The following is a 23685-nucleotide window of genomic DNA, read 5'->3' on the forward strand; positions in this document are numbered from 1 at the left end:
CCAGTCACCTGTGAAACACACTGGCAAAGAGGGTGGGACGTTGGCAACCACGCCTACCACAACTGTCGACTGCTGGCATGTGACAACCTGTGCAACATCTTCAGCAACGTCTTCCTGCAACTCTGCTGGATTGCGACATCTTCTTTTACATTTTGTCAATGTAAAAAAAAGAAAAAGGAAGCAAGTTCACCAGCTTCTCACACCATGTTTCAGTTTATAATCATAAAGGATGACAGAAGCATGTGGTCCAGTATAACTGTATTCAGAATGCACAGAAAAGTCCCCTGGATGACAAAACAAAATTCAACCAGCTTGCAGGTTGCTAAGTTGGTGATTGAAAAGGGGCACCCAGGACCTCATAGAAGAGGTGCTTCCAGTCATTCAGGCGAAGGGCCAGGTGATTAGGCACCCCCAGCCCACACACAACCCTGCAGGCAAGAGGCAGAGCAGCTGTGTGTGTGGAGATAACAACCTGGCCCTGAATGTGGAGAAGACCAGGGGCGTCATAACACAATATCGGAAGACAGTCTCCACTGACCATCAACAACTCAACTATGGAAGTGGTGAAAGGCACTGAGTTCTTCAGAGTACACGTATCACATGACCCCGTCAGGACCAACTACATCACCTATCAGACAAGGAAGGCACAGCGGTGCCTACACTTCCTCCACCAACTGAGAAGATCAAACATCCCCTCTGGAGTACTCAAAGATTTCTACAGAGGAACCATAGAGAGCATCTTAAGCAGCTACATCATCCCACAGCAAATAATGAGGACAGCAGAGAAGATCACAGGAATATATATATATATATATATATATATATATATATATATATATATATATATATATACACAGTATATATATACCCACTCTCATGGCCATATATAACAATATAACAAACGCTGCAGCAACAATGCATCATAGCATTTCTTCACCCCCCTTCCATCTGTAAAAAGGTTCCCGAGCATTCGGTCCACCTGCACCAGAGTCTGCAGCAACGTTTTCTCCGAGGCTATCAGGCTTCTCAGCTCCTGCCTACCATATAAATGCTGATAAAAAATTGCACATTTGCACTGCAATGTTTCTGTTGTTTGCACAGTCTTAACTATTAGCAGTGTTCTGCATCACTGTGTACTTGTATTATTTGGACTATGTCATTATTGTTGCCGTCGTTGTACATTGCTTGTACTGTTTTTTTCTTTTTTTTCTATCATATTTTTCAATCAAATAACTAGTACAGTGTAATGGAAATATAAAATTCAGATATGCGTTGTTTCTGAATAAAATATGGTACTGTATTTAATATATCTTCTGAAGTACGTTATTTATTTATATAAGGGGTGATATGACAAACTGAGAAAGATTTTATATTCAAACGCTTCAGCCAGCGTTACCGTACGTATTTAACGGGGAATTATAAAAATGACTTGGAAAAAGCAGACCTGGCACTTGAAGTAAATGTTTTTTTAAAGTGTAAATTTGCGCGTCCTTTCAGTCTATTGGCTCAAATTCGCGAAAGTCAGTGATGTCACGGAGCGCCTGGTGTTACGGCTCCGTTCAGGCCACCGTCAGGGCGGACATTTTGTATTGCTGCGCTGCGGGAGGAGAGGAGCCAGGAAGGGGGGCAGGAGCGCCGGCCATCGGCTCGTTAAATTAAATTAAATCTGTTTGTGTGCAGATATTTTGGGTAAGGACATCAAAGCACAGAATTTACAGCAAGATTCGTATGGCAAAACAGTACGATCACACTCCTTTAGGGTTAGAGACTCAGAGGAGACACCATAGTTTTAAATTGGGCCTGTTTTTATTGAATGTTACTAGGGTGGAAATCAGTGTGTTTTGCATATGATCTCGTATAGTATGTGTATGAGTGTAAATTACAGTGCTGGCTAGTGTTATGCTGGTGTTATCCAGTGCCATTAGTGGAATTTGCTTTTGTATTTGGCGATGCAGAACTGACCTGTATTGTCTGGTTCAGCGCCATTTTGACCGAGTCAACAAAGTAACTTTAAAGAGAAAAGCGGTGCTGCTTTAAACCGTGTTTGTTTGAATCGTTTCCCTTTTGTGCAATATACGGAATGCATGAAAGGGGTGGCTGTCAGCTGGATAGGGTCTTCACAATTTTCCATTGTTATCAGTGGGTAGTCTGCAAGGGTAACCCCCATCTTTGTTCACGTCTGCTCGAAGTTAGTGGCAGGGCATTTCTCCTGTCTCTAGGCTGCCAATATAAATGGTAAAATATTCCTGTTGCGTTTCCTTTCTGTGCTTTGAATTGTGCTGTTTTTTTAATTAACGGTTATTTTGCAATGTGATGGTAACTGAATTGAAATTACGAAGTAATGTTTTCTGCTTAATTTTCATGGGAGCACCGCTGAAATTCAAAGTATTTAAGATTCTTCACATGTGCGCTATGTTTGTACTTATAATTCTCATTTGAGAGAAAAGGGGCTGGGTTCTGCCTTTGCTTTTTGTCCCTGATGGCTTCCTCTGTTTTTTGATATCTTGTAATATGGGTGGTTTTTGTGTGCATTGCCGAGAAAAATGTTTGGATTTTTGGCTCACTTATTTTTGGGGATATGATTGCATAGGATGTTTGGAAAAGCAACGATGGAGTTTAGTAGAATCGTATCCAATTTTAAACGTTCTTCTCGTTTTGGGTAACATGATGTCATTTCTTCTTGAAGTCAGTTTCTTGTGAGGGTTGTTTTGGTTTGATTTTAAGATATTGGGGTGCAAATCGTCCAATGTATTCCTTTCTCTGAAGTGGTTTGAGTGTCGTGGATCAGTAGGTTTGGTTTTTAATTTTGGTTTGCTATGCAAATAAATGCATTTCCGGTTGAACGGTTGTACATTTGAACCACATCACATAAAATCCACGTAATTCACAAATTGAATGACCAGTCTATAGTTTGGGTTGAGAGAAGTTTGAATGGTTCTCCAGAGGTGGTAGTTCATGTTGGATACCCCAGTTGCTTTGATTGATTTGCTGGCATCTCCATTGTGAGAACTGGGTTGTTTGGTTGAGTTGGTCAAAAATTCTATATAGTGTCTAATTATGAAACTGTATTCTGCCCATGCTTTTCCACTGCTCTCATAGATGCTGTTGTATGGTTTCTATTACAGGTAGATAGTCCTTGTGTATTATTGCTTTTTAAGGAGTATCAGCATGCAAGCTTCTGTTTAATATGAGTATCTTATATACTGAATGCCAAAGAAACGACTTGGAACTGTTTATTTTTTATTTTTGCGGAAAAGAAAAACAAAATTCACTGTGTGACTGGAAGCTGCTATGCTTATTTGTTCCCTAGCATGAATATGAATAGTCACAGTTCGAACATGATTCATGCCTGTAACCTGCTGAAGAAATCCCGCTAATTTGTTTGAAGTTCTGTGTTGCATTGAATTTAGAGCAACATCTTATGCATATGGAATTAATAATTATTTCTCTATGTTTAATCCTGTTTAAATAAGAAATGGGAGTTTGACTTCTAAAATGAGCATGTTCTGTTTTGCTTTTTCGGGTTTATCAAATATGCAATGGGATTTTTAAAAACGTTTTGGAAAAATGCATGTTTTTTGTCAGATGAATTTTAATTGTTTTTGCCTGCTTTTGGCTTCTGGCAAAGCATTCATTCTGAAAATGTTCTGCTCTCATGCTGATGTCAGTGTACCACACTTTCTGTGTATGACTTCTGGTGCTGAATATTGGGACTTCTGAGGCTGAATAGAGTTTGACTTGTTACATGGTGCACAATGGGCCTACATCAGTTTTGCCTGCTACCTGCATTCATGACTTCTGCTTCCATTTACTTATTTTTTTGTTACAGTCTAGAGTTGGGTTTTAATTGCTTGCCGTCAGGATTGACTTGGGTATCCTGTGCAACTTATAACGAAGCACCACTTAACACAGGTAAGCTTTTGAGAAACGGCCCTGTACTTCATTCATTTAAGCCACTCCACTGACAACTAAGACAGCAGGTTCCGTCAGTAGATTTCTCTGTACAATTTGCAATGCATTATTAATTAAATGTCAGTGTATAATAGGACTGGGTATAGCCAACTAGCCCCTGATGCAATACTCATCATGATACCAATGTCACGATTCAATGCATCGTGATATTTCCATTGTATCCTGTTGGTTAATACTCCAATACTGAAATCGTGGAACTACTAAAATTTTAAAACTTAAGAAATTTAATTAGCAGACATTAATAACCTTTAACTACCAAGGGTGAATTAGTATCTTGAATAAAGTCGCTTCATATTTCAACTCGCAGTTGTATAAACTGCATTTTTTGTGCATACATGAAATGCACATTTGTTTTTAAAATGGCAAACATGAAGAAAAATATATATTCGACATTTTTTCTAACATTAACTGCCATTGTTTAATGGTACTGCAGTAAATTATAAATCAGTGCGAAAAGTAAATCATGACAAACCTGAATTGCAATTTAACAATTCGGCCTAATCACAATATTGACTCTGTGATATAAGCTATCAGGGACCTATTTTTGTGCGTGTAATCTTAATTCATAGTGAGTTCTCCACCAGATAATCTGTTGCACAATATCCCCCCAATCCCCCCCCCCCCCGCCAAAACTGAGCAAGAGCGGCATCGAATATGAAGTTTCTGTGCAGATTTTAAGCGAAAGTCTGCTATTTTTTACTGCTGTAACACAGCACTCTGTTCCGGTGGTCTGCAGTTTCATTAATATGTTAAATTATTCTGTAAAAATGTAATTAGGAGTTTTGGTTTAAACAGCTCTGAAGTCTGTCCATGTTATGTGTCTGGGTAGTGTAGACCTGGGATTCAGAATTCTGCTTTGGAAAAGCCCCTTGTGTGCCGGTTTCTTATCTTAATTATGACTGATTCAGCTGTGTTGTCCTTAAGCTAAAGCATCTTTATGAATTTGGTGTTCACTTTAAAGTACTTGAACTAGTAGAGTATTTGTTTTTAACATGCAATTTTTAACCACGTTGCTGTGCATGTTTGTATAATTCTTATATTCACCAAATTAGGTATGAACAAATTAGCACATTTTATACAGGAAAGACTTGAGTGGCAATATGCACTCATTGTGTGTGTGTGTGTATGTGCATATATTGTATTATTTTGTTACAGCCTGGGAGGAAAATCAGCTTACTCAGGGATCTACCAGGACCAGCATTGTTCCTGCATAATTTTTTGGTATAATGTATATGAAGTATGATAATATAGCATGTTTTTACTGGTTAATCTAGGGCTGGGTGATTATACACCATATATAAACTTATTGTCATATACAGTTTAAAAGATAAGAAAACAGAAACTTTGATCAACTGTTGATAAGGAACATAGCTTGACAGTACACATCAGCCTGAAACATCACAGAAACAAACACAATTCTAACCAATTTTATGGTAGTCTTTTAAGAACCAGCGACACAACTTGCCTGGGACAGCAAGCATTCTGCCAGGTTAATTGACTAAGCGGCGCATGCTACATGCTACTGTTTTGGTAATTCATGTCAGGGTTGTGCGATACCACTGATTTTCTTTTCAGTTCGATTCCAAGTAATACCAAGGTTGGTATCACTTAATTGCCAGCAGCCCTTGAGGTCGGGCCGGGATCAAATACTGGCATTCAGTATTCATCCCAGCCCGGCCTCAGGGGCTGCTGGCAATAAAGTTTTGCGCTGGAGGAGGGGTCACTGACAAATGAAATCATATAAACATTTAATATGTTTAAATCGAAAAATTAAAAATCATGATCACAATGAAACATTCAGGTAAAAAGAATCAATATTCCAGTATTGATGCGCACATCCTTAACACATGTTCATGTAGTTTAAATTAAAATTACCATGAAGACAATGATACTTTAACATTGTTTCATTTTGATTATGACTGTATTCAGGTCGAAATAATTGATATTTCAGTAGTGGTGTCCTTAATCCTTGATGCATTTGAGTCATGGAAGAGATGAGCGCTCCCTCCAAGGAAACTTCAAGTGTCTGTGAGAAAGGCAACAGCTCAGCAGCCAAAGCATCTTTTAAAAGGGAGATATTGTGGATAAACAAGGTAAAAAGATGGCGGTGGTGTGGAAGTACTGTGGCTATTTAAAGCCCGACACGTAACAGACTGGCGCTGTGTAGGCCTGTTGTAAACTGTGCGGAATACTTGGCCAGCTAAAACTGGAATTACTACAGACTTATTTCACCGCCTGAAGCATTGCCAACCAGTATAACTTAGAGAAAGTCACAAACACCAGCAATGTCTAACCCGTCCCTGGGAACAAGCGGCTAGGCAGTCGGATAAAAAGCCCAGCAACAAACCTCACTGTCAGTTTTCTATTGATACACCCTATGACAAAACAGTATGTTTTGTATGATTGATTTACAGAAAATAGATTTCTTTGCAGTCTATTCAATTTGTGCTAATCTTACTTGTTCTGAATCTGTTTAAGGGAAAGCCTAAGGGAATATTAAAACAGCCTCGAAGTAAAGAAATAATGACGTGAATGAATTCATAATAATTAACAATTTCAACTGACATGAAAGAGTATTGCGATAAAATATTTTGTCATATTGCCCAGCCCTAGGTTAACCTAAACTGTATAGCTGAGAGTGTGTGTTTTCTGCTTTTGTATGGTGGTCATTTGGTCATAAACTCCAGCAAGTGCATTTGAAAGACAGAGATGTATCTTGTTCATAACTCAGATTGGCCATTGGAAGGCTATGCTGTTATTGAAGAGCTGATAGCATAGGACTGGGGTATAAATCATATAGAAAACATTTAATATATTTATGGATTTGCAGAAATGTTTCTATCCAGCAATGCCTATTGTGTGTCATAATTTACAAGTGACACTTATTTGGCCATTTGATCCTTATGGTGTAAATTGAACTTAAGACTTCAGTGATGTGAAGCTAGTATTTTGGAATTTTTGTTTTTTCCTTCTCCATATCAGGTCTTTGCCTTTATTTTGTGTTTGTTTTACCACAAAAAAAAATCAGATTAAGCCTATTATACAGTGTTGTTCTGTAAACAGTCTCCCCTACTGTTGAGTGGAAGTTTGAAGACCACGATGCTCAGTCTTTTATAAAGCCATTTGAAGTCATGGTCCTGAGGCGATGTAAGGTGGTTTGCTTAATAGTTGTTGGTAGCTGGTGATTGGTATATTGGGAATTTTTGTTGGTGCTCTGTGTGAATAAGCCCCCTCCAAAGTGCATTTGGGATTCAAGGGTGCTTTATTCTGACTGCCATGTGGTATGACTGGAATAGTTTTATTTTTTTTTTGTTATATTGTATTTTTTTGCTGACTGTAGCCTCACACAGACGTTACCTTCTTTTGCCTGCAGGTGTGTGTTGGTACGCCTCAGCATGGCTGTGGTCATCCGCCTGCAAGGTCTCCCCATTGTGGCGGGGACTATGGACATTCGCCATTTCTTCTCTGGATTGACCATTCCGGATGGTGGCGTGCATATTGTAGGGGGTGAACATGGTGAGGCTTTTATCGTTTTCGCCACCGACGAAGACGCAAGGCTCGGCATGATGCGTACCGGGGGGACAATTAAGGGGTCTAAGGTGTCACTTTTGCTGAGTAGCAAGACCGAAATGCAGAACATGATCGAGCTTAGTCGCAGGCGTTTCGAGACTGGTAACTCGGAGGGACCTGCAGGGAATGGTAGGTCTGGGCCACCAGTTAGCAGTGGTGGAAGTGGGAGATCTAGCTTGCCGACTACCATGCCGGGGTTCAGCAACCCCTCACCAACCACCGTCACCACTACTTCCTCCATACACGAATCTGTTGTGAGCAACAAAAATGTATCTACGTTTACAACGACCAGCATGGCGAGCATGCCCCCGAGCTTCAGCAACAACTTCGGCAGTCCCAGTCTTACCATGGGATCCACTATGACAACAGCCATGTCCACCTTGAATTCTGTTCCGCCCCCTATACCACCTTTGCCCACTTTACCATCTCTACCACCCATGCCTTCCATACCACCAATGCCAGTGCCGCCACCAGTGTCCAGTTTGCCGCCAGTTCCTGCTGTCACGCCCTTAACTCCTGTGCCCCCTGTTCCACCTATGACTCACATGCCGCACATATCTACTCTGCCCCCCTTCAACCCAGGTGTTCCTCCCCCAGTTGGTCCTGTGACCAGTGGGTTAAGTGGGTCAGGGCCTCCGTTATCTATTGGCAACCCGAGCCATATGTTCCTCGGACCTCTGAACCCACTAGGCCCCCTGAATATCCAGGCTCCTTTGAAGTCCACTGGTGTCAGTCCAGATGAGTTGTACATACACCTCCAAGGCCTGCCATTTTCTGCTACTGAAATGGATGTCAGGGACTTCTTCCAGGGCCTGGGAGTGGACTCGGTACGTTTTCTGAGGGACCATCTTGGCAGGAGCAATGGTAAGGCATTGGTGAAGTTTTTTACACCCCAGGATACTTTCGAAGCTCTTAAAAGAAACAATGGAATGATAGGTCAGAGGTATGTCGACATGACGCCTGTGACGGAGAGGCAGTGGCTTGCTTCAGGCGGAGTAAGCAGCACAAGTGGAGGTCAAGGGTTGGACAAACACGCAAGCAGCACTGACCATGACCAGCACCGTCGCACAGGTTCCAGTTCGGAATCACCCTCTGGCCGTGAGCGGGCCAGATCTCGCTCTCCCCACAAACAGGAATACTGTGTCTATTTGAAAGGACTGCCATATGAAGTAGAGAATAAGCAGATATTTGATTTTTTCAAAAACCTGGACATTATAGAAGATAGTATTTACATAGCTTATGGACCAAATGGCCGAGCAACTGGAGAAGGTTTTGTTGAGTTTAGGAATGAAAATGATTACAAGGTTGCCCTTAGTTGTCACATGCAGTTTATGGGCAGCAGATTCATACAGGTTCACCCGATCACCAAGAAAGGCATGTTTGAAAAGATTGACATTATCCGAAAAAGGATGCAGGGTTCTCAAGGTGACCAGAAAGGCAGCTCGTTGGAAGGTGGGGGAAAAGGCTCCAGGACATGTGCACATATCTCAAATATTCCGTACAATGTGTCCAAGAAAGATGTCCGTCTGTTCTTAGAGGGGATCCAGCTGTTTGAAGAGAGCCTCAAAGTTCTTGTTGACGGTAATGGTAACGGTCTTGGTCAAGCCATAGTACAGTTCAGGTCAGAAGAGGAGGCGCTCAAAGCAGAAAGGCTCCACAGACAGAAACTGAATGGGAGAGATGCCTTTGTACACCTGGTGACCTTCGACCAAATGAAAGAGATCGAAAGAAACCCACCACCACAGGTGAAGAGGGGACAAAAAAGTCAGGGGAATGTCCAGACACACGTTCCCGGCCACACCTCAAGCCATGCCTATCCTACCATGGCAGGGGATGAGTACTCCTTCTTGAGAAACAGCGTAGGTGGTTTAAATAATGGACCCCCTTTTGTTACCCCTTTCAGTGGGCCTGGAAATGGTCTTGGGGGTCCACCACCCCCCATGCCCCCAATAGCAGGTGCCTTAGGAGAGGTTCCACTGAATGTTCCTCCACCAATGGTTGCTAGTCACTTACCTGGTCCAGTGCTAGAGCCTCCTGGCTTCCGACCTGGACCTGGTGGTAACAGTGGCCCACCTGGCTTTGGGCCTGATGGCATGAGAGGTATTCCGCCTTTTGATAATGGGCCCAGAAAGAGTGGTGCGCACCCAGTTCGGGGTGGCGGACAGGGCAGGGCGGGTGGTGCCCAGGCTGGATTTGCTCCAGGGTCTGAAGCAATGAGAGGCCCCTCTGGTATAAGCGGAGGCCCAGGTAGCCAACGGCCAACAATTGTCAAGATCCAAAACATGCCGTTCACAGTCACGGTTGATGAGATACTTGATTTTTTCTATGGTTATCAGGTGTTGCCTGGCTCGGTGTGCCTCCAGTACAGTGAGAAAGGCATGCCTACTGGTGAGGCGATGGTTGCATTTGAGTCACATGATGAGGCCATGTCTGCAGTCTTGGATCTTAATGATAGGCCTATTGGCTCACGGAAAGTAAAGATAACGTTAGGTTAGGTGTCCTGGCATTACGCTGGTTTTTGTAGATGATGGAACAGAAACAGTGCAATGTACTCTGTTTTACTAAAACCAAGGTGAAAACTTAACATTGATTGTTTCATTTAATACTAACAGATGAGTGAATGTCTGTTCCTCTACCAAAGCATTCAGGCTTTTGATTAGTGAAGGAAAGTCATTGCATCCGTTTAAGAACCAGGTATGCTTATATGGTATGCGAGAGTTTTTTTGCTTGTAGCAGAGAGATGTGAGTTACTTGTCGTACTGTAAAGAGTCAAATCATTTTTAGTAAATATATATAAAGATCCTAAAAAAGAAAAAAAAAAATGGTTTGGGCCCCAGGTTAGATTCTGACTGTAATAGATGTGCTGACATTTTTCCTTTTTATTGAGAAGCATGTGATATTATTTTTTGAAAACGCCGTGACAGTTTTGTGTATTTGTATTTCTGCTGTAGATCTTACATTTCATATTCTTCACCTGTGCTTCTGCCTACATTTATTAATGGTATGTGCACCAAGGACTGCTGTTCCTGGGGTGTGTGCGGTGCAAGGGCAAAATGTCTGGGTTGAACCTTTTGCTTGTTTTTTTTTTCCCCCTCCATGCTATTTTCTCCCGGATTATTAAATGCCATGTCAACGTGGTCACTGCTAATGTTTTGAATGCATCGCAATACCTGCAGAACCATAAAGATTTTGTTAAGGAATTGATTTTATTCCATTTAATTGTGTTGCATACATCAGAAGACTACGGTGTGTAGAAGTGCTAGCACCCCTGCCACGTCTTGATTTTGCAAGCCATTTCCAAATACACTATGTTCTCAAAATGTGAGTATTTGTTTTCTATGATGTAGTTCCTCTTCGGGATGCTTCTGTGTTGTTGAACCCAGATTAATTGTACTTTCATTTACCTGGACTTGACTGTGACGCTCCAGCACACTTACTTTTATTTTGCAGTTGTATATATACTGTTCGGCTTACATATTTTGTCAATAAAAATGGCGTTCCTAAAATAATGATCCTGCAAGACATTGTATGTTTCTCTTGTGCCTTTTTATTGCTTGCTATTATTGGCTTTTGAAGGAAAAATAAAGCATTTGTTTGGCATGACTCCTCTCTAGCATACAAGTTTCAGGTGTGATAGTAAGAATCAACAGAGTTTATTGTGCAGTTAAACCCCCTTCTGCCTCCACCTACCTGTTTTGATAAATTTTCTGGCAAAGTCGGTGAGTACGTAGTTTGAGGAAACACATTTGGTCAGACAACTCATATTAACAAACCCATGCTTCACTTTGGCACTCAACAAATGAACCAGTACTGAAGAACTCAGGGTTGTCTTATTTTTTCTTAGGGGTTTTTTTTTTTTTTAGCACTGAGAATGGATAAACTTTTCTGTGGAGTTCATGCATTTGTATGGACACATGCTTTACTTGTTTACTAGATCCCTAGCTGTTAAATGTAATTTAGTTAATTTAGTTAATTTAGATGTGTTTCTTAGGGTTCTTTAATCAATGCTAATATTTATGGGAAGTTTTAGGCTAAGAATATTGCTTAAGAACTGAATGCAGACACAAAATTGAGTGTGGATTTTGGGCTTAATACATCTGTCACCATCTCCATATTAAACATGCAGGCTGGCTGGCTTGCATCCTCAATACCTTGAATGATTATTTAATATATTTATATACCACCTTAAATAAGGAGCAGGTGGCGTCTGTTTGGCATTCTATGCCGTAGAAAAGTTACTTGATTGGATTTTGACATTTCGTGGATTTTAAATGACAGACATGGTTGAACTGAAAATTCAGGCTTCGGCTACCCTTAACACCAATGTTTTATGTCTAAGATCTGGACGATAATCTGGCAAAATAAACCACTTTTATATGTTGTCAGATGTATGCTTTACTTTGTGCAGCATAATTTCAGAAACTGACATTCTCAAAATATTTAAAGGAGCATATTCTCTTCCTGTCAAACCCTGGAATTACTGTGCCACCGACATTGTTTCTTGGTACAGTCAGATTAAAGCACTGTTAACATTTCTACATATTTAAGGGTTCTCTACTAATAGTTTTTTGTTGTCAGTACTGTAAATACCGCTATCAACCAAATGTTCTTTTAGATGTATTTTCAGTAACTTTAACACATTTATATATGAGACTACTATGTACAAGCACTTCATGATGCTGAATGTATACAAGACTCATTTTACATGGAGGCCTGAGTAGAGGCTCGTTATTTTGGAGTGCAATAGTACTTTTTCATGTCTGGATCAATGCTGTGGGTTTGATGGCTAAACCGTGGTAATTTTAAAGTTTACAAGTGCTTGTCAAGGCAGTGCTGCAGTGGTTGGTTTGTAGTGTTTTCACATGGGTGGGTCCTAAGGAAACACTGATATGTAGTATAAAGCAGTGATGATGCTCTCGGTATTTGGCTTATTTCACATTGAAGCTGTTCTGTGCTGCTTTGCTGGACTGGTGCTTGGTGAGCTTCTTAAGCAGTGTTGGGAACTGAGATTTGCCAGAATGATAGTACTGCACGTTATACTGGAGCCTACAGAAAGCTGCTCGGTTAAGGTAAGTGCACTGGCTTAAGTTATCACTACCCATGTTGCATTGTACTTGCTGTCGAATGCACTTATGCTGAAGCGGTTTGCTGTTTGCTGTGTTGCAAATTTTGTATTTTTCTCTCTTAATTTGCTCCTCGTATAATTTTGTCTGGTGTATAAAGATCCAATGTGTAAGTTTCTCGTTCAGGTGAATTGTTGCAATGTTCATTTTTCTACAAAATGATACAGAATTGCTTGTCATGCTGTAACATCCGGTTGCCCTAATGGGTAATTTTTCATGTCCATTTCCGAGTTCTTTTTTGTACAGCACACATGATATTAATGCATCTGGTCTGCCAGCTATGACTGTTGATTGCTATCGGTAACAAGCACGGCCCTGTGCAAAATAAACCTTTAAATTGCTCCAGTCTGATTTTCTACATATGAGTAAAGATGTCTTAGGCACTGAAGAACTGGATCATTGACAAAAATGTTCCCAGGCACACATTCCAAACAAGTTGGGGTGCTGTAATATTCTGCAAAACATTCTGTCTGCATTGCTTTACAAGATAATCTGTCTGCAGAGAATAAGACTGTAAAGTTCTGTGTGCCTTAAATCGATGTTAGCAGTACAAAGATAGAGAAGTCACAAACATCATTTTCAAGTGGGCAGTAATATAGAAATACTGTATGTACTTCAGTTCTGGACTCAACTACAGAAGAAAAGTATTCATATATGGTGTCTATTAGCTTTTGTTGGTTCATATGTGGAATAAAGTATATGAAATTGTTTATATAAATACTCATTCTGTGTCAGCATTTGATAGCCTAATCCAGAGACGAAGAAACTAAGTAAATGAAAGCTTGACATACTTTTTTTTTTTTTTTTACTGGGCTGAATGAATGATTGGTATGACAGGCATCCCAGAAGTCCAAGTTGTGATGTGAGTTGTCGGTGGTTTGGGGTAACATTAATCATAGCTGAGCTATGAGGTCAGGAGTCCTGCACAGGTTCCCTCGATTGCTTTATGTCATGGTTCTTGGTACAGGTTTGGTCTCAGGTTTTGGGTTTCACAGCTTGGAGTTTACCGGACATAATACTGTTAAGCACTGCGCAGAATCGAATGAAGTCGGTACTGGAATGCTGTTTAGGAAATAATAAATCACTTAGCTTTATTGCTGGCCCGCAGCCTGTATTGTTGATTTCTTAACCGTTACTTTGAAGAGTAAATATATGTACCCTTTTTTAAGTCAAACGTACAATTGAAAACATCTTTTAATACTCGAGTGCGTCAAACGTATTGCTGTCTCCAGTTTGGTAAAATTCTGATGCGATTTGCCATGTACGTACGGAAATTTCCCCTCGCTTGATATCGATAATATTGTTCATATGAGCTGAGTGAAGTAGGGTTGTCCCTGTTATTAAAGCTGATTTATTGAAATACAGACCTCGTTTGCAAAATATAGAACAAGATCGGATCGGGTTGAGTTGAATGGTGCTCCAAATATACGTCAGATCGTTTCCTGCTGTCTCCCCACCCACTAAATGTGTTAAATTATGCGCACATATAAGCTGCCTTTTCATATTTAACCAGTAAAATATTTTCTTAATTATGAGTCAGTATTTGTGCAATTTCATGTTGAGACAAGTGCTGTTACTTCATATTTCTCTTTCACATATTACTTTCTGGCTGACTCATACGTGTCTCGTCACATCTGCTTAATTGCAGTTGAAAGTTTATCTTTTATCTGACGGTGCTAATTCTTGCTTGTGCGTACCGTCGCATTTTGTTTTATTGCTTCAATAAACGTGTGTAAGTTTAGATGAAGCTCTAGGTGGTTATACGTAACTTGGGAAGGCACTGGTGATGTTTCCGTGGTATGCTGTATTGCGGCGGATAGCTTAGTTTTCACCCAGTGTAGCGGGCGCATTCGTTAAGGTTTCTTTTTCATTTCATGCACCGCCATTCATTGATGAAAAGCTGCTTAAACTACAGAGCATATTTGATGCTTTTCGCCGCACTATCGGAAAGTCGGTAAAATAGCGTCGCTTTTGAGGAAGAGCTGGTTTTCTCTCCGCACTGCGGGTCGGCACTGTGATTGACAGCTCGCTTGTCTAATAGGAAGGCGCCTTCTCGAGCTCTCTGGCCAATCACCGGGCCGTGCGGCATTTCCGTCTGTATGACTGCCACACCTTTCGGGCTGATCGGAGCGGAGTGTCTGTGTACTGCTGGGGAAGGGAAGCGTGCAGTCGCTGTCTGTGCTTCTTTCTGCAAGCAGACTTAAAGGCTTACGTTTCAAAAGGTATGCTTAATTTGATGGCCAACATTTTCGTATCGATCGACGTTTATTGCATATGCATTTGCTGTTTGTGCACGCCGCAATGGAAGTTCTAAGACTTAAGAGTAGTGCTCAAAATGAAATCGGCCCGTTTTATGAGCTGCTTGTGTAAAAATGGCAGAGTGTAATAAAACCGTTGGAACAGCTTGATGGCCATTTTACTTTATCTGTAGTTTTGGGCAAAATGGGACGCTTTGAAACTTTAAGGTAATTAGTAAGATTGAGATTTTATGCGCTTGAAAAGCAAAAACCACGCCCGCTATAGCTATTCTTTAGGGATACAAACAGACGGAGAAAGTTATTTGTTTGTTCTTCTTAAATCGTTCGACTTAAATACTATCTGGCACATTTATTAATTGGTGAATTTGTAAACGTGAATTGTTTCTGTCGTTTTTAGAATTTTTTACCGCAGATAATGTTTCTCTACTCAAGTAGTCTGTTTTGAAGATTTCAAAGCTAGTTTTAAAACTTTCCCTTCTTCTGTCTTTCAGATGGCGGCTCAATGCGTCACCAAAGTAGAGCTCTCAATCTCCTGCAACAACCTTATTGACAAAGATGTTGGCTCCAAATCGGATCCCCTGTGTGTACTGCTTCAGAGCGTGGGTGACGATAAGTGGACCGAGGTTTGTAGCTTGGGAGGAGCTCGCACAACGAGAAATGTCGGTTTTCATTAAATACTTGATGACGTGAATGCATTTCACAACCATTTGTCTCATAAAATATGACAATTTAATGTATTAAGACAAAGCTAATGTTACCATTGTTTACTATGTACATTTTTTCTATGTATTTAAGGATTGATGAACAGTTAAAGTCCAGCTGAATCATTAGCACTTAAAGTTATTATAATTGTAAGGAGGTAAATCAGCATTTTGTTTTTGCTTTCCTTGTAGTTGGACCGCACAGAACGCATCAAGAACTGTCAGGACCCTGAGTTTTCTAAGAAGTTGCTCATAGATTACTATTTCGAGAAGGTGCAGAATCTAAAGTTTGGTGTTTATGACATCGACAACAAGTCCGTCGACCTCGGAGATGACGATTATCTCGGCGGGCTTGAATGCAGTTTGGGGCAGGTAAAAGCAGTTGAGCTCTACCCCTGTTGTCTTGCAGCTCTCATGAGACACTTAAGCATCTCCATGAAGGCATTTGTATGTTATATTCAAGTAGCTGTTACAGTGTAAACGGGGTACGTAAAGGCACTTCGCTGGCTAGTGATTATAGTGTGATGGTAGTACACGTTGATTGCTCAGAGTGTATTTTCTTGTTTAAGGTGGTGTCGAGCAAGAAGATAACCAGGCCTCTGCAGCTGAAGAAGGGCAAACCTGCGGGCAAAGGCACCATCACGGTCAGCTTTCCCGTGCTTCATTGAAAGCATAATTTCCTTGAAATGCACTTGAATAAGATAATGTTTTGAAACTCCTAGTGCTCAGTAGCTGTTCCCTAGTCATCTCCAGTATCTGTAAGGAATCCAAGAGTCTTGGTTTTCTTTTTATTCATTTGATTTATTCACCGCCCTTACGGATGCAATGATGAGACACGGTGCCAACTATGAGATCAGACAGTAACACTTGTCTGTGTGGCATTTGCCATGACTTTCCACTACATACTCCAGTAATTTATCACTGTTTGGTGTCCTGGATATGTTAATTTTTAAATATATGGATGGATGGAGGCACGGATGAACTTTATTGTACCCAAGGGGAGATTTGTGTAGAACAGCAGAGAAGCATAACGTGCACAGATAATGTAAGACTCAACACAGATTGTGAAGGCAATGCACCCAGTGTAAACAAAGAAAAATGAATGTGATGTACAAAGTGGTGCAGGGTGTCCGTACATAGAAGCTGTCGTGGTTTGTGGTTATGGGTGGGGTTAGGGAGGCACATGAGGCGGAACCGACCATCGACAGGACTGTTTCAGGGTTATGCGCAGCCAGCCTTGCCTGCAAATGGCGGAAGGGGGCAGGCCAAGAGAACTCATTTCCTGTAGAATCTGACATATTTATTTTACCTGTAGTAATAAATTAGACAAATCTGATAATTGTAGTTTCATTTTCCCCAATTTTTAATAAATATTTTCAACTTTCTCATTTCATGGTATTTTCAGGAAGTAGTTCTTGAGCAAAGTTATCTGGCTGGAGCATTCTCCTGTGTGCATAGGCCTCTGTGAGATTCGAATTATAAAATATACCTGAGAGAAAAGCAGTTAGTAATTTACCTTCCTGTAGGTGAATACAAGGGAAATCTGGTTCCTTGGGCCTGTTTGCATTTATGACACTGTCCCTCATTTGTTGGTTTGTATTGCAGATCACCGCAGAAGAAATAAAGGACAACAGGGTGATCGTTTTGGAAATTGAAGCCCAAGGCCTTGATAAAAAGGTAGCAAGCTGATATGGACCATAGTTGGTTAACTTTAATTATTTCTGAATATTTAAAGTGTTTTAATACTTGGATGGATGTGTTTTTTTTTATTTTAGTTATTTACTATTACACTCAAGAACAGCAAGATTCCATGCATATGTCTTTGGTTCCCAGCAGTGAATATATGCTTCTGTCCATAGGACTTGTTTGGGAAGTCGGATCCATTCCTGGAGTTTTTCAAGCAAGGAGAGGATGGAAAGTGGCAGCTTGTTCACAGAACAGAAGTATGACCCTTTCTGTCTTTTTTGTCTTCGCTTCATTTATATTCTTCTATAGCTTAATGTTTCTCCTGGCATTGAGCTGCTATGTGAAGTTAACCAAGCAATTGTGTGATGCCTCTAACTTCAGGTAATCAAAAACAATCTTAATCCATCATGGAAAAAGTTCACAGTTTCCCTCCAAACGTTCTGCAGCAGCGACATGAACAAACCAATCAAGGTAGGCTGTCATGTTTTTCTTCTCTTAATGCATCTTCCTAAGCCAAATATAAAGAGCGTAAACGTAGTGTGCTTATGTTACAGCTGATAATCATCCTACATGAGTAGAGGACTCTAATAATGAAACGGTATGATCACAGGTCGTCAGAGCTCCAAAATGTCATGCTGTGGTTGAATCGGCTTGTTTGTATGTGAAGTATCGGGCAGATTGACGTGTTGCAGACATGTGCCTGATCCTCAGGTGTCTTGCTGGCAGGTAGCCTGCTACGATAAAGACGAAGACACCAGTTCAGATATGATAGGAGAGTTTACTTGCACTTCCGCGCAGCTATTGGAGGCACAGAATCACGTGGTGAGCGAGAGATCAGTCCCCCCCTGAATCCCTCTTCTCTATGCCTTCTCCCTGCAGGTCCATTGCTCTGATTATGATAGTGATGGCTCGCATGATCTTATTGGCATTTTCCAAACTAATGTGACAGAGCTCCAGAAAGCCAGCCTTGGCTCTCCGGTGAGACCCTGTTTCATCGCCCTCTTGATTTGTTTCTTATTCATGTCTAAGAAACAAGTCTGTGATGTTTACAGCTTTACCATTCTTCCTTGAAACCTTAACTAGGCCCCTTACCTGCTACACTCCCTGCTTCTCTATACCTGAACTTTTTATGCCTGCTAATCCTGCGCAGACGTTGTCATGGAAAGAAGGTCTTTATTTTTGATTTGGACTTTTTTTTTTTCCCCTCAAGGTGACGTTTGACTGTATTCATCCTGAAAAGAAACAGAAGAAGAAGAATTACAAAAACTCGGGAGTTGTAAAAATTAAGTCTTGCAAGGTAATAATTTGTACTTTAGAAAATGTGACAATTATAACAGTTTTCAGTGTTAGAAAAATGTGTGCATGTTATAGTCCATCTTTAAATTTAGTTGAAGATATATAAGGTTCTGTTCTACTTTTTCTTGTTTCCCAGATTGAAGCAGACTACTCGTTCCTAGACTACGTGATGGGTGGCTGCCAGATTAATTTTACAGTAAATATTGCTTGTTGGAAAATAACATTGCAAGGTTTTACATCTGTTACATATTCTTTTGTGCAAGTATGAAAATTGGGTGTTTTCTATGTAATGTTCAGGTAGGGATTGACTTCACTGGGTCCAATGGGGATCCACGTTCTCCAGACTCACTGCACTACATGAGTAAAGATGGACTAAACCAATACCTCTCTGCCATCTGGTCTGTTGGGATGGTGGTCCAAGACTATGACACGTAAGGGCATGTCTTACGTTGTGAATGTTACATATTTGGTATTAGTACAGTACAGTGTTGGTGGTCTTTGCTCCTCTGATCTAGTACTGTTGTTGACTTTGTCCCGCAGTGATAAATTCTTTCCCGCCTTTGGATTTGGTGCCCAAATACCTCCAAACTATCAGGTGTCTCACGAGTTTCCATTGAACTTCAACCCTAGCAGCCCCTTTTGTCAAGGTAAAGGGAGCTCATGTTGTGGATTTTAGGTTGCATTGATCCTGCTTTTAACCACATGTGTTTGGCTGAACGTAGGTGTCCAGGGGATTGTGGAAGCCTACCGCTCCGCCCTGCCCCAAGTGCGGCTGTATGGACCCACCAACTTCTCCCCTATAATAAACCATGTGGCACGCATTGCCTCAGATGCAGCCCAGCAGAGAAATGCCTCTGTGAGTCCCTCACCTTTCTGGCTTCTCTCTAACTTCATAACCCTTCCCATCATCCAGGGGTTTTCAACCAGATCAGAGCTAGGGATCGTTGCAGTGTGCAGAGTCAGCAGTATGTGATATATTTGTTCAATCTCATAATTTTAGAATTATGGGGGGCTTTAGTAATTCTTGTTCAGGGACAGTGGAACCTGGAATATTTTCCGCATTGCTTAAATTGGGTAATTATGCCAACAAGCCTTCGATTTCGGGGGTTTTTCTGTTCTACACACCCCAAGTTGAAACACCCTCTTTTAACTGGATGACTGTTAGAAAGCTGAATACCCCCAAGCTCTGTTTGACATTAACGCAGATTTCCAGAGGGTCATGTTGTTCATCTTTCAGTTCACAATTTGAAGTTGTCGGCTGAGATTTAATTTTCACGGCCTGCCTGTTCACAATAGCATGCATACTGTATAGCATGCATACTGTATAGCATGCATACTGTATACTGTAAATGTGATCACTTTGGTGTGCATGTCACTTGCTGCATTTTTAATTCTGAGCAGAACAAATGCTCTTTAATGTAAGAAGAAGCTTTACTTTAAATGTAGACCTAAAATGCATATGATGAATCATGTTAAAAGCAGCAAACACTTTTAACACAATTAACTTCTTCAAGAAATGTTGGAAGAACTGATTTCCATTTTCAGAATTGCAATATATGGAATCGCCAATACCAAATCAGAATCACTTTATTTTGCCAAGTATGTTGCACGTACGAGGAATTCATATTGGCATGTGCACATGTGATTGAGACGTAACATCACAAACCGGTGAACTACATACTATTTATATATATTCAAGGAAACTTAAAAACTAAGTAAATCATGAAAATAACAATATGATGAGTGGAGGATATAAACATGAGAATATCTTGTATAAATTAAGTATGTGAATGTGTACTTATGAGGAACACAGATGGAATCTGTTATTTGCAATATGTTACAGGGTCGCATGTACTTTGTGCACATGAGCACCAGTGCATTATGGTAAAGAGAATAATGTGGTTGTTTTAACAGTGGTGGATACTCCGCACCTTAAACAACCACAGTGTTCTCCTTTCCTTTATGCACTGCTGATGCAGGAAGTCTCTGCCAATCCCTGGTCCTGCCAGGACACTAACCTCCAAGCTACGCTACTGCGCAGAGCCTTGTGTAGTTCTGCTTGAGTGAGCTTCAGTGTGCTTTCCATGTGTCCTCCACACAGCAATATTTCGTACTGCTGATCATCACGGACGGTGAAATCACTGACCTGGATCAGACGCGGCAGTCTATCGTCAGCGCCTCCCGTCTCCCTATGTCCATCATCATCGTTGGTGTTGGGGAGGCCGACTTCAAAGCCATGGAGTTCCTGGATGGAGATAATGGTGTCCTCAAGTCCCTCACTGGGGAAGCTGCTGCCAGGGACATTGTGCAGTTTGTGCCTTTCCGGGATTTTGCCAAAGTAGGTCTAGTGATAGTCAATAGCATTGTGTTTATATTACATGCTGGTTCGTTGTGCTTTATTTGACACAAACAGCTGTTGTAATATTGAAATTGTTAAATATGGTTTGTGATCATTTCCTCCACTTTCCATTATATATGTAGATGTGAAAATGTAATCTTCAAGCTTTTGATAGTGTAATCTGGTAGCATGAATACCTTGGCAAGGATTTACTCTTGAGGAAGTGGAGCCGTCTGCAAGGCCCGGCTCCCTCACTCTCTGAGCCATATTCAGTATCCCTGATCCCTGGTTTACTGACATTCTCCCAGTCCTGTGTCTTGGTCTAACATCCCCTGTTCTCTCTCTCACTCTAGGCTCCTAAGGAGGCCCTTGCTCAGAGTGTCCTGGCAGAGGTGCCTAATCAACTGGTGTCATATTTCAAGATGCTCAACATTCCTCCCGTTAACCTTCCCCCAACCAAGTAGTCCGTGCAGGACTGCTTCCCGCCACAAGATGGTGCCACTGCTACACCTTGAGTACAATTTGTAGCACTTGAGCCTTTACCCCCAGTTCTAGGTGCAACATTTAGTTTACTTTGTGGTCTTTATTTTGTTTACTCCTCCATTATCAAAATGTGGAATCTCTATGACTGAAAATGATGTAACCCAATTTATCAGAGTTCATATTTATCCTACTAGTACTGACATAGACAATAGACCAAAACCTGCTATACAAATGATCTAGGTTCAGAGCGAAAATAAGGAAATACATTTACAAGTATGTGTGCCTGCATCTGTGTAACATAAACAGGATTGCCATCTTATTAAAAGTAGTATACCTTCTTACCTATCTGTGTTTCTAACAGAAAGCCATTGGATGTCTTTTGAAAATTCACGTGAATTGTAATAGTTTGAGGTTCTGGCGACTTACTCAAGTCAAATAGTTCTTTTGGTAGGATAGTGTGTAAATGCATTCTTTAAGGGAAGTCATTACAAGTTGTAGTTCACATGCACTTACTGGTGGTGTTGATGCAGAGACTATGTAATGTACATTTTAGCCAGTTAACCGTGACACGCATAGCATCAAAGATTGTGGAAGTTTCCCATTAATGTCCTGTGTTTTGAACCGGTCAGTTTACAATAGCCTTTTACATGTATGAAATTATATGACCACTCTGCCGGTATATTTCCTGTCCATATGGTGGACATCGGTTGGGTCCATTTGTGTTCTAGAACAAGCCAGTTGGTGCCAGGGATTTGATTCTTATTCCTGTAATCTCCTGAATAAGAGTAATGTTATAATTACTTTTAGCACTTTGAAGGTATGCCAGCGTGTGGTTTTGGAAGAATGGGAAACTGAGCTACTAGCCCTGATCATTAATAAGTGGTGACAAGCTGCTAGTCCGCTCAGAATTTATATGCAACTAATATCTCTTGTCAGCTGTCAAACAGTGTAAGATGCTTTTTTTCCCCACAAAACTTTAGTTCAGATTCTCGTAATGTCTTTGCAGTTTCTTTTCCCCGTTGAGCTCACTCATATCAATATAGCATGATTGTAGAATATCTTAATGAACTCGACGTATGCTTTACTTGCTTGTGCCTTATACTCAAAATTATAGCTTAGCTGAGCTGGAAACCTAAGGTTGGAAATGCTTAATTGCACAAAATTTTTACCTTTTGCTGTGCATTGTCTCAGTGGTGAGAGGGGGGTTTGAATTCCTAATCTATATAAGTTGATATTGGTCAGCCTTAATTTGTGCCAAAGTTTATTTTAAAGGGGGTGTCGCTCTGGATATTGAGCAATTTTTGTGTCAAATGCTGCCCCCTAGTGGGACATCAGGACATAACCCTGTGGTGTTTTTGTGTAAATGTTTTACATTTATAAAGGTTATTGCTAGTCAGATTGCCCAGCACTTTCTCTTTTCTAAACCATGTTAAGCCCTAAATTTAGCTTCACTAATCTATGTGGGATCATTTTGCATTTTTGCATTTTACACTCTTTACTTTGCCTTTTAATGGGACACAATTAGCATAATCCCTGATAACTTTACATCTTTTCCCCTGTGTGTTTCAGGGTGATCCTCTGGTATTTGTCAGTTAACTTACATGCCCATATATGCCAAATTTCTGCTTTCTAACAATGTATTGTGCTGTGACTGCATTATTTTGATTGGTAGTAACCCTGAAGCAATTATAGACATCAAAACTGCCTTATTGCACAGTACTATATAGATTTTATTATGTATTTTTTCCACTATAAATAAACTGGGTCAGTGTCAAACGTTGAGTGTGTTCCTTGCTCTTGTGATTCATCTATGGATGCACATGTGTTGTGTTTCAGGACTCTTAATAAGATGGATCCCGACTCAGTCACGTGTGTCTTATCGAGTGCCTAAATAGCTCAGCTGGGAGAGTGTTAGCCTGAAGCTCTATAGGTCCTTGGTTCAATCCTGGGTTTTGGTAGATGCTTGATATGCTTCCGGGTGGCAGTGTGTGGATCGCTGATCCTAGGCCTCTGTCACTGTAATTTAAAGGTTGCTTGTTTGAAAACCGTGTTCAACAGAGCATATCTCCCTTGAGCAAAGTCCTTAACCCCCCGCCCTCCCCCATAAAAGATGCTCCAGGGACTCTGGGTGGACAGTGACCCCCATGTGTATGTTTATTTAAAAAGATGAGCCAGATGAAATATATAAAGACCTTCCAATGTACCTGTCCTGTTTAAATGACAAATCAAGCTTGGTTGAATTCATCTGTTGTCTCGTT

General features: G+C 40.8%; 1 protein-coding gene across 7 annotated transcripts; it reads left to right on the forward strand.

Annotated features, from left to right (window-relative positions):
- Positions 1 to 1539: 1539 nt before the first annotated feature.
- Positions 1540 to 23203, forward strand: LOC111857235 (copine-3-like). Of its 7 annotated transcripts, XM_023837877.2 has the most exons (16): positions 1545 to 1689; positions 3830 to 3912; positions 15415 to 15546; positions 15817 to 15996; positions 16194 to 16268; positions 17230 to 17301; positions 17484 to 17567; positions 17692 to 17781; positions 18190 to 18288; positions 18521 to 18607; positions 18743 to 18802; positions 18904 to 19037; positions 19147 to 19253; positions 19329 to 19462; positions 20708 to 20944; positions 21298 to 23203. In XM_023837877.2, exons 3-16 carry the CDS (start codon positions 15415 to 15417, stop codon positions 21406 to 21408), a joined length of 1602 nt encoding a protein of 533 aa, XP_023693645.1. In that variant the 5' UTR covers positions 1545 to 1689; positions 3830 to 3912; the 3' UTR covers positions 21409 to 23203. The 7 variants fall into 7 exon arrangements, with proteins under 7 accessions (XP_023693639.1, XP_023693640.1, XP_023693645.1 ...); XM_023837875.2 differs by lacking the exon at positions 3830 to 3912; XM_023837876.2 differs by lacking the exons at positions 1545 to 1689; positions 3830 to 3912; positions 18190 to 18288 and adding exons at positions 7348 to 7488; positions 18037 to 18132.
- Positions 23204 to 23685: the final 482 nt, after the last annotated feature.

This window comes from Paramormyrops kingsleyae, chromosome 8 (assembly GCF_048594095.1).
Source record: "Paramormyrops kingsleyae isolate MSU_618 chromosome 8, PKINGS_0.4, whole genome shotgun sequence".
Lineage (NCBI taxonomy): Eukaryota > Metazoa > Chordata > Actinopteri > Osteoglossiformes > Mormyridae > Paramormyrops > Paramormyrops kingsleyae.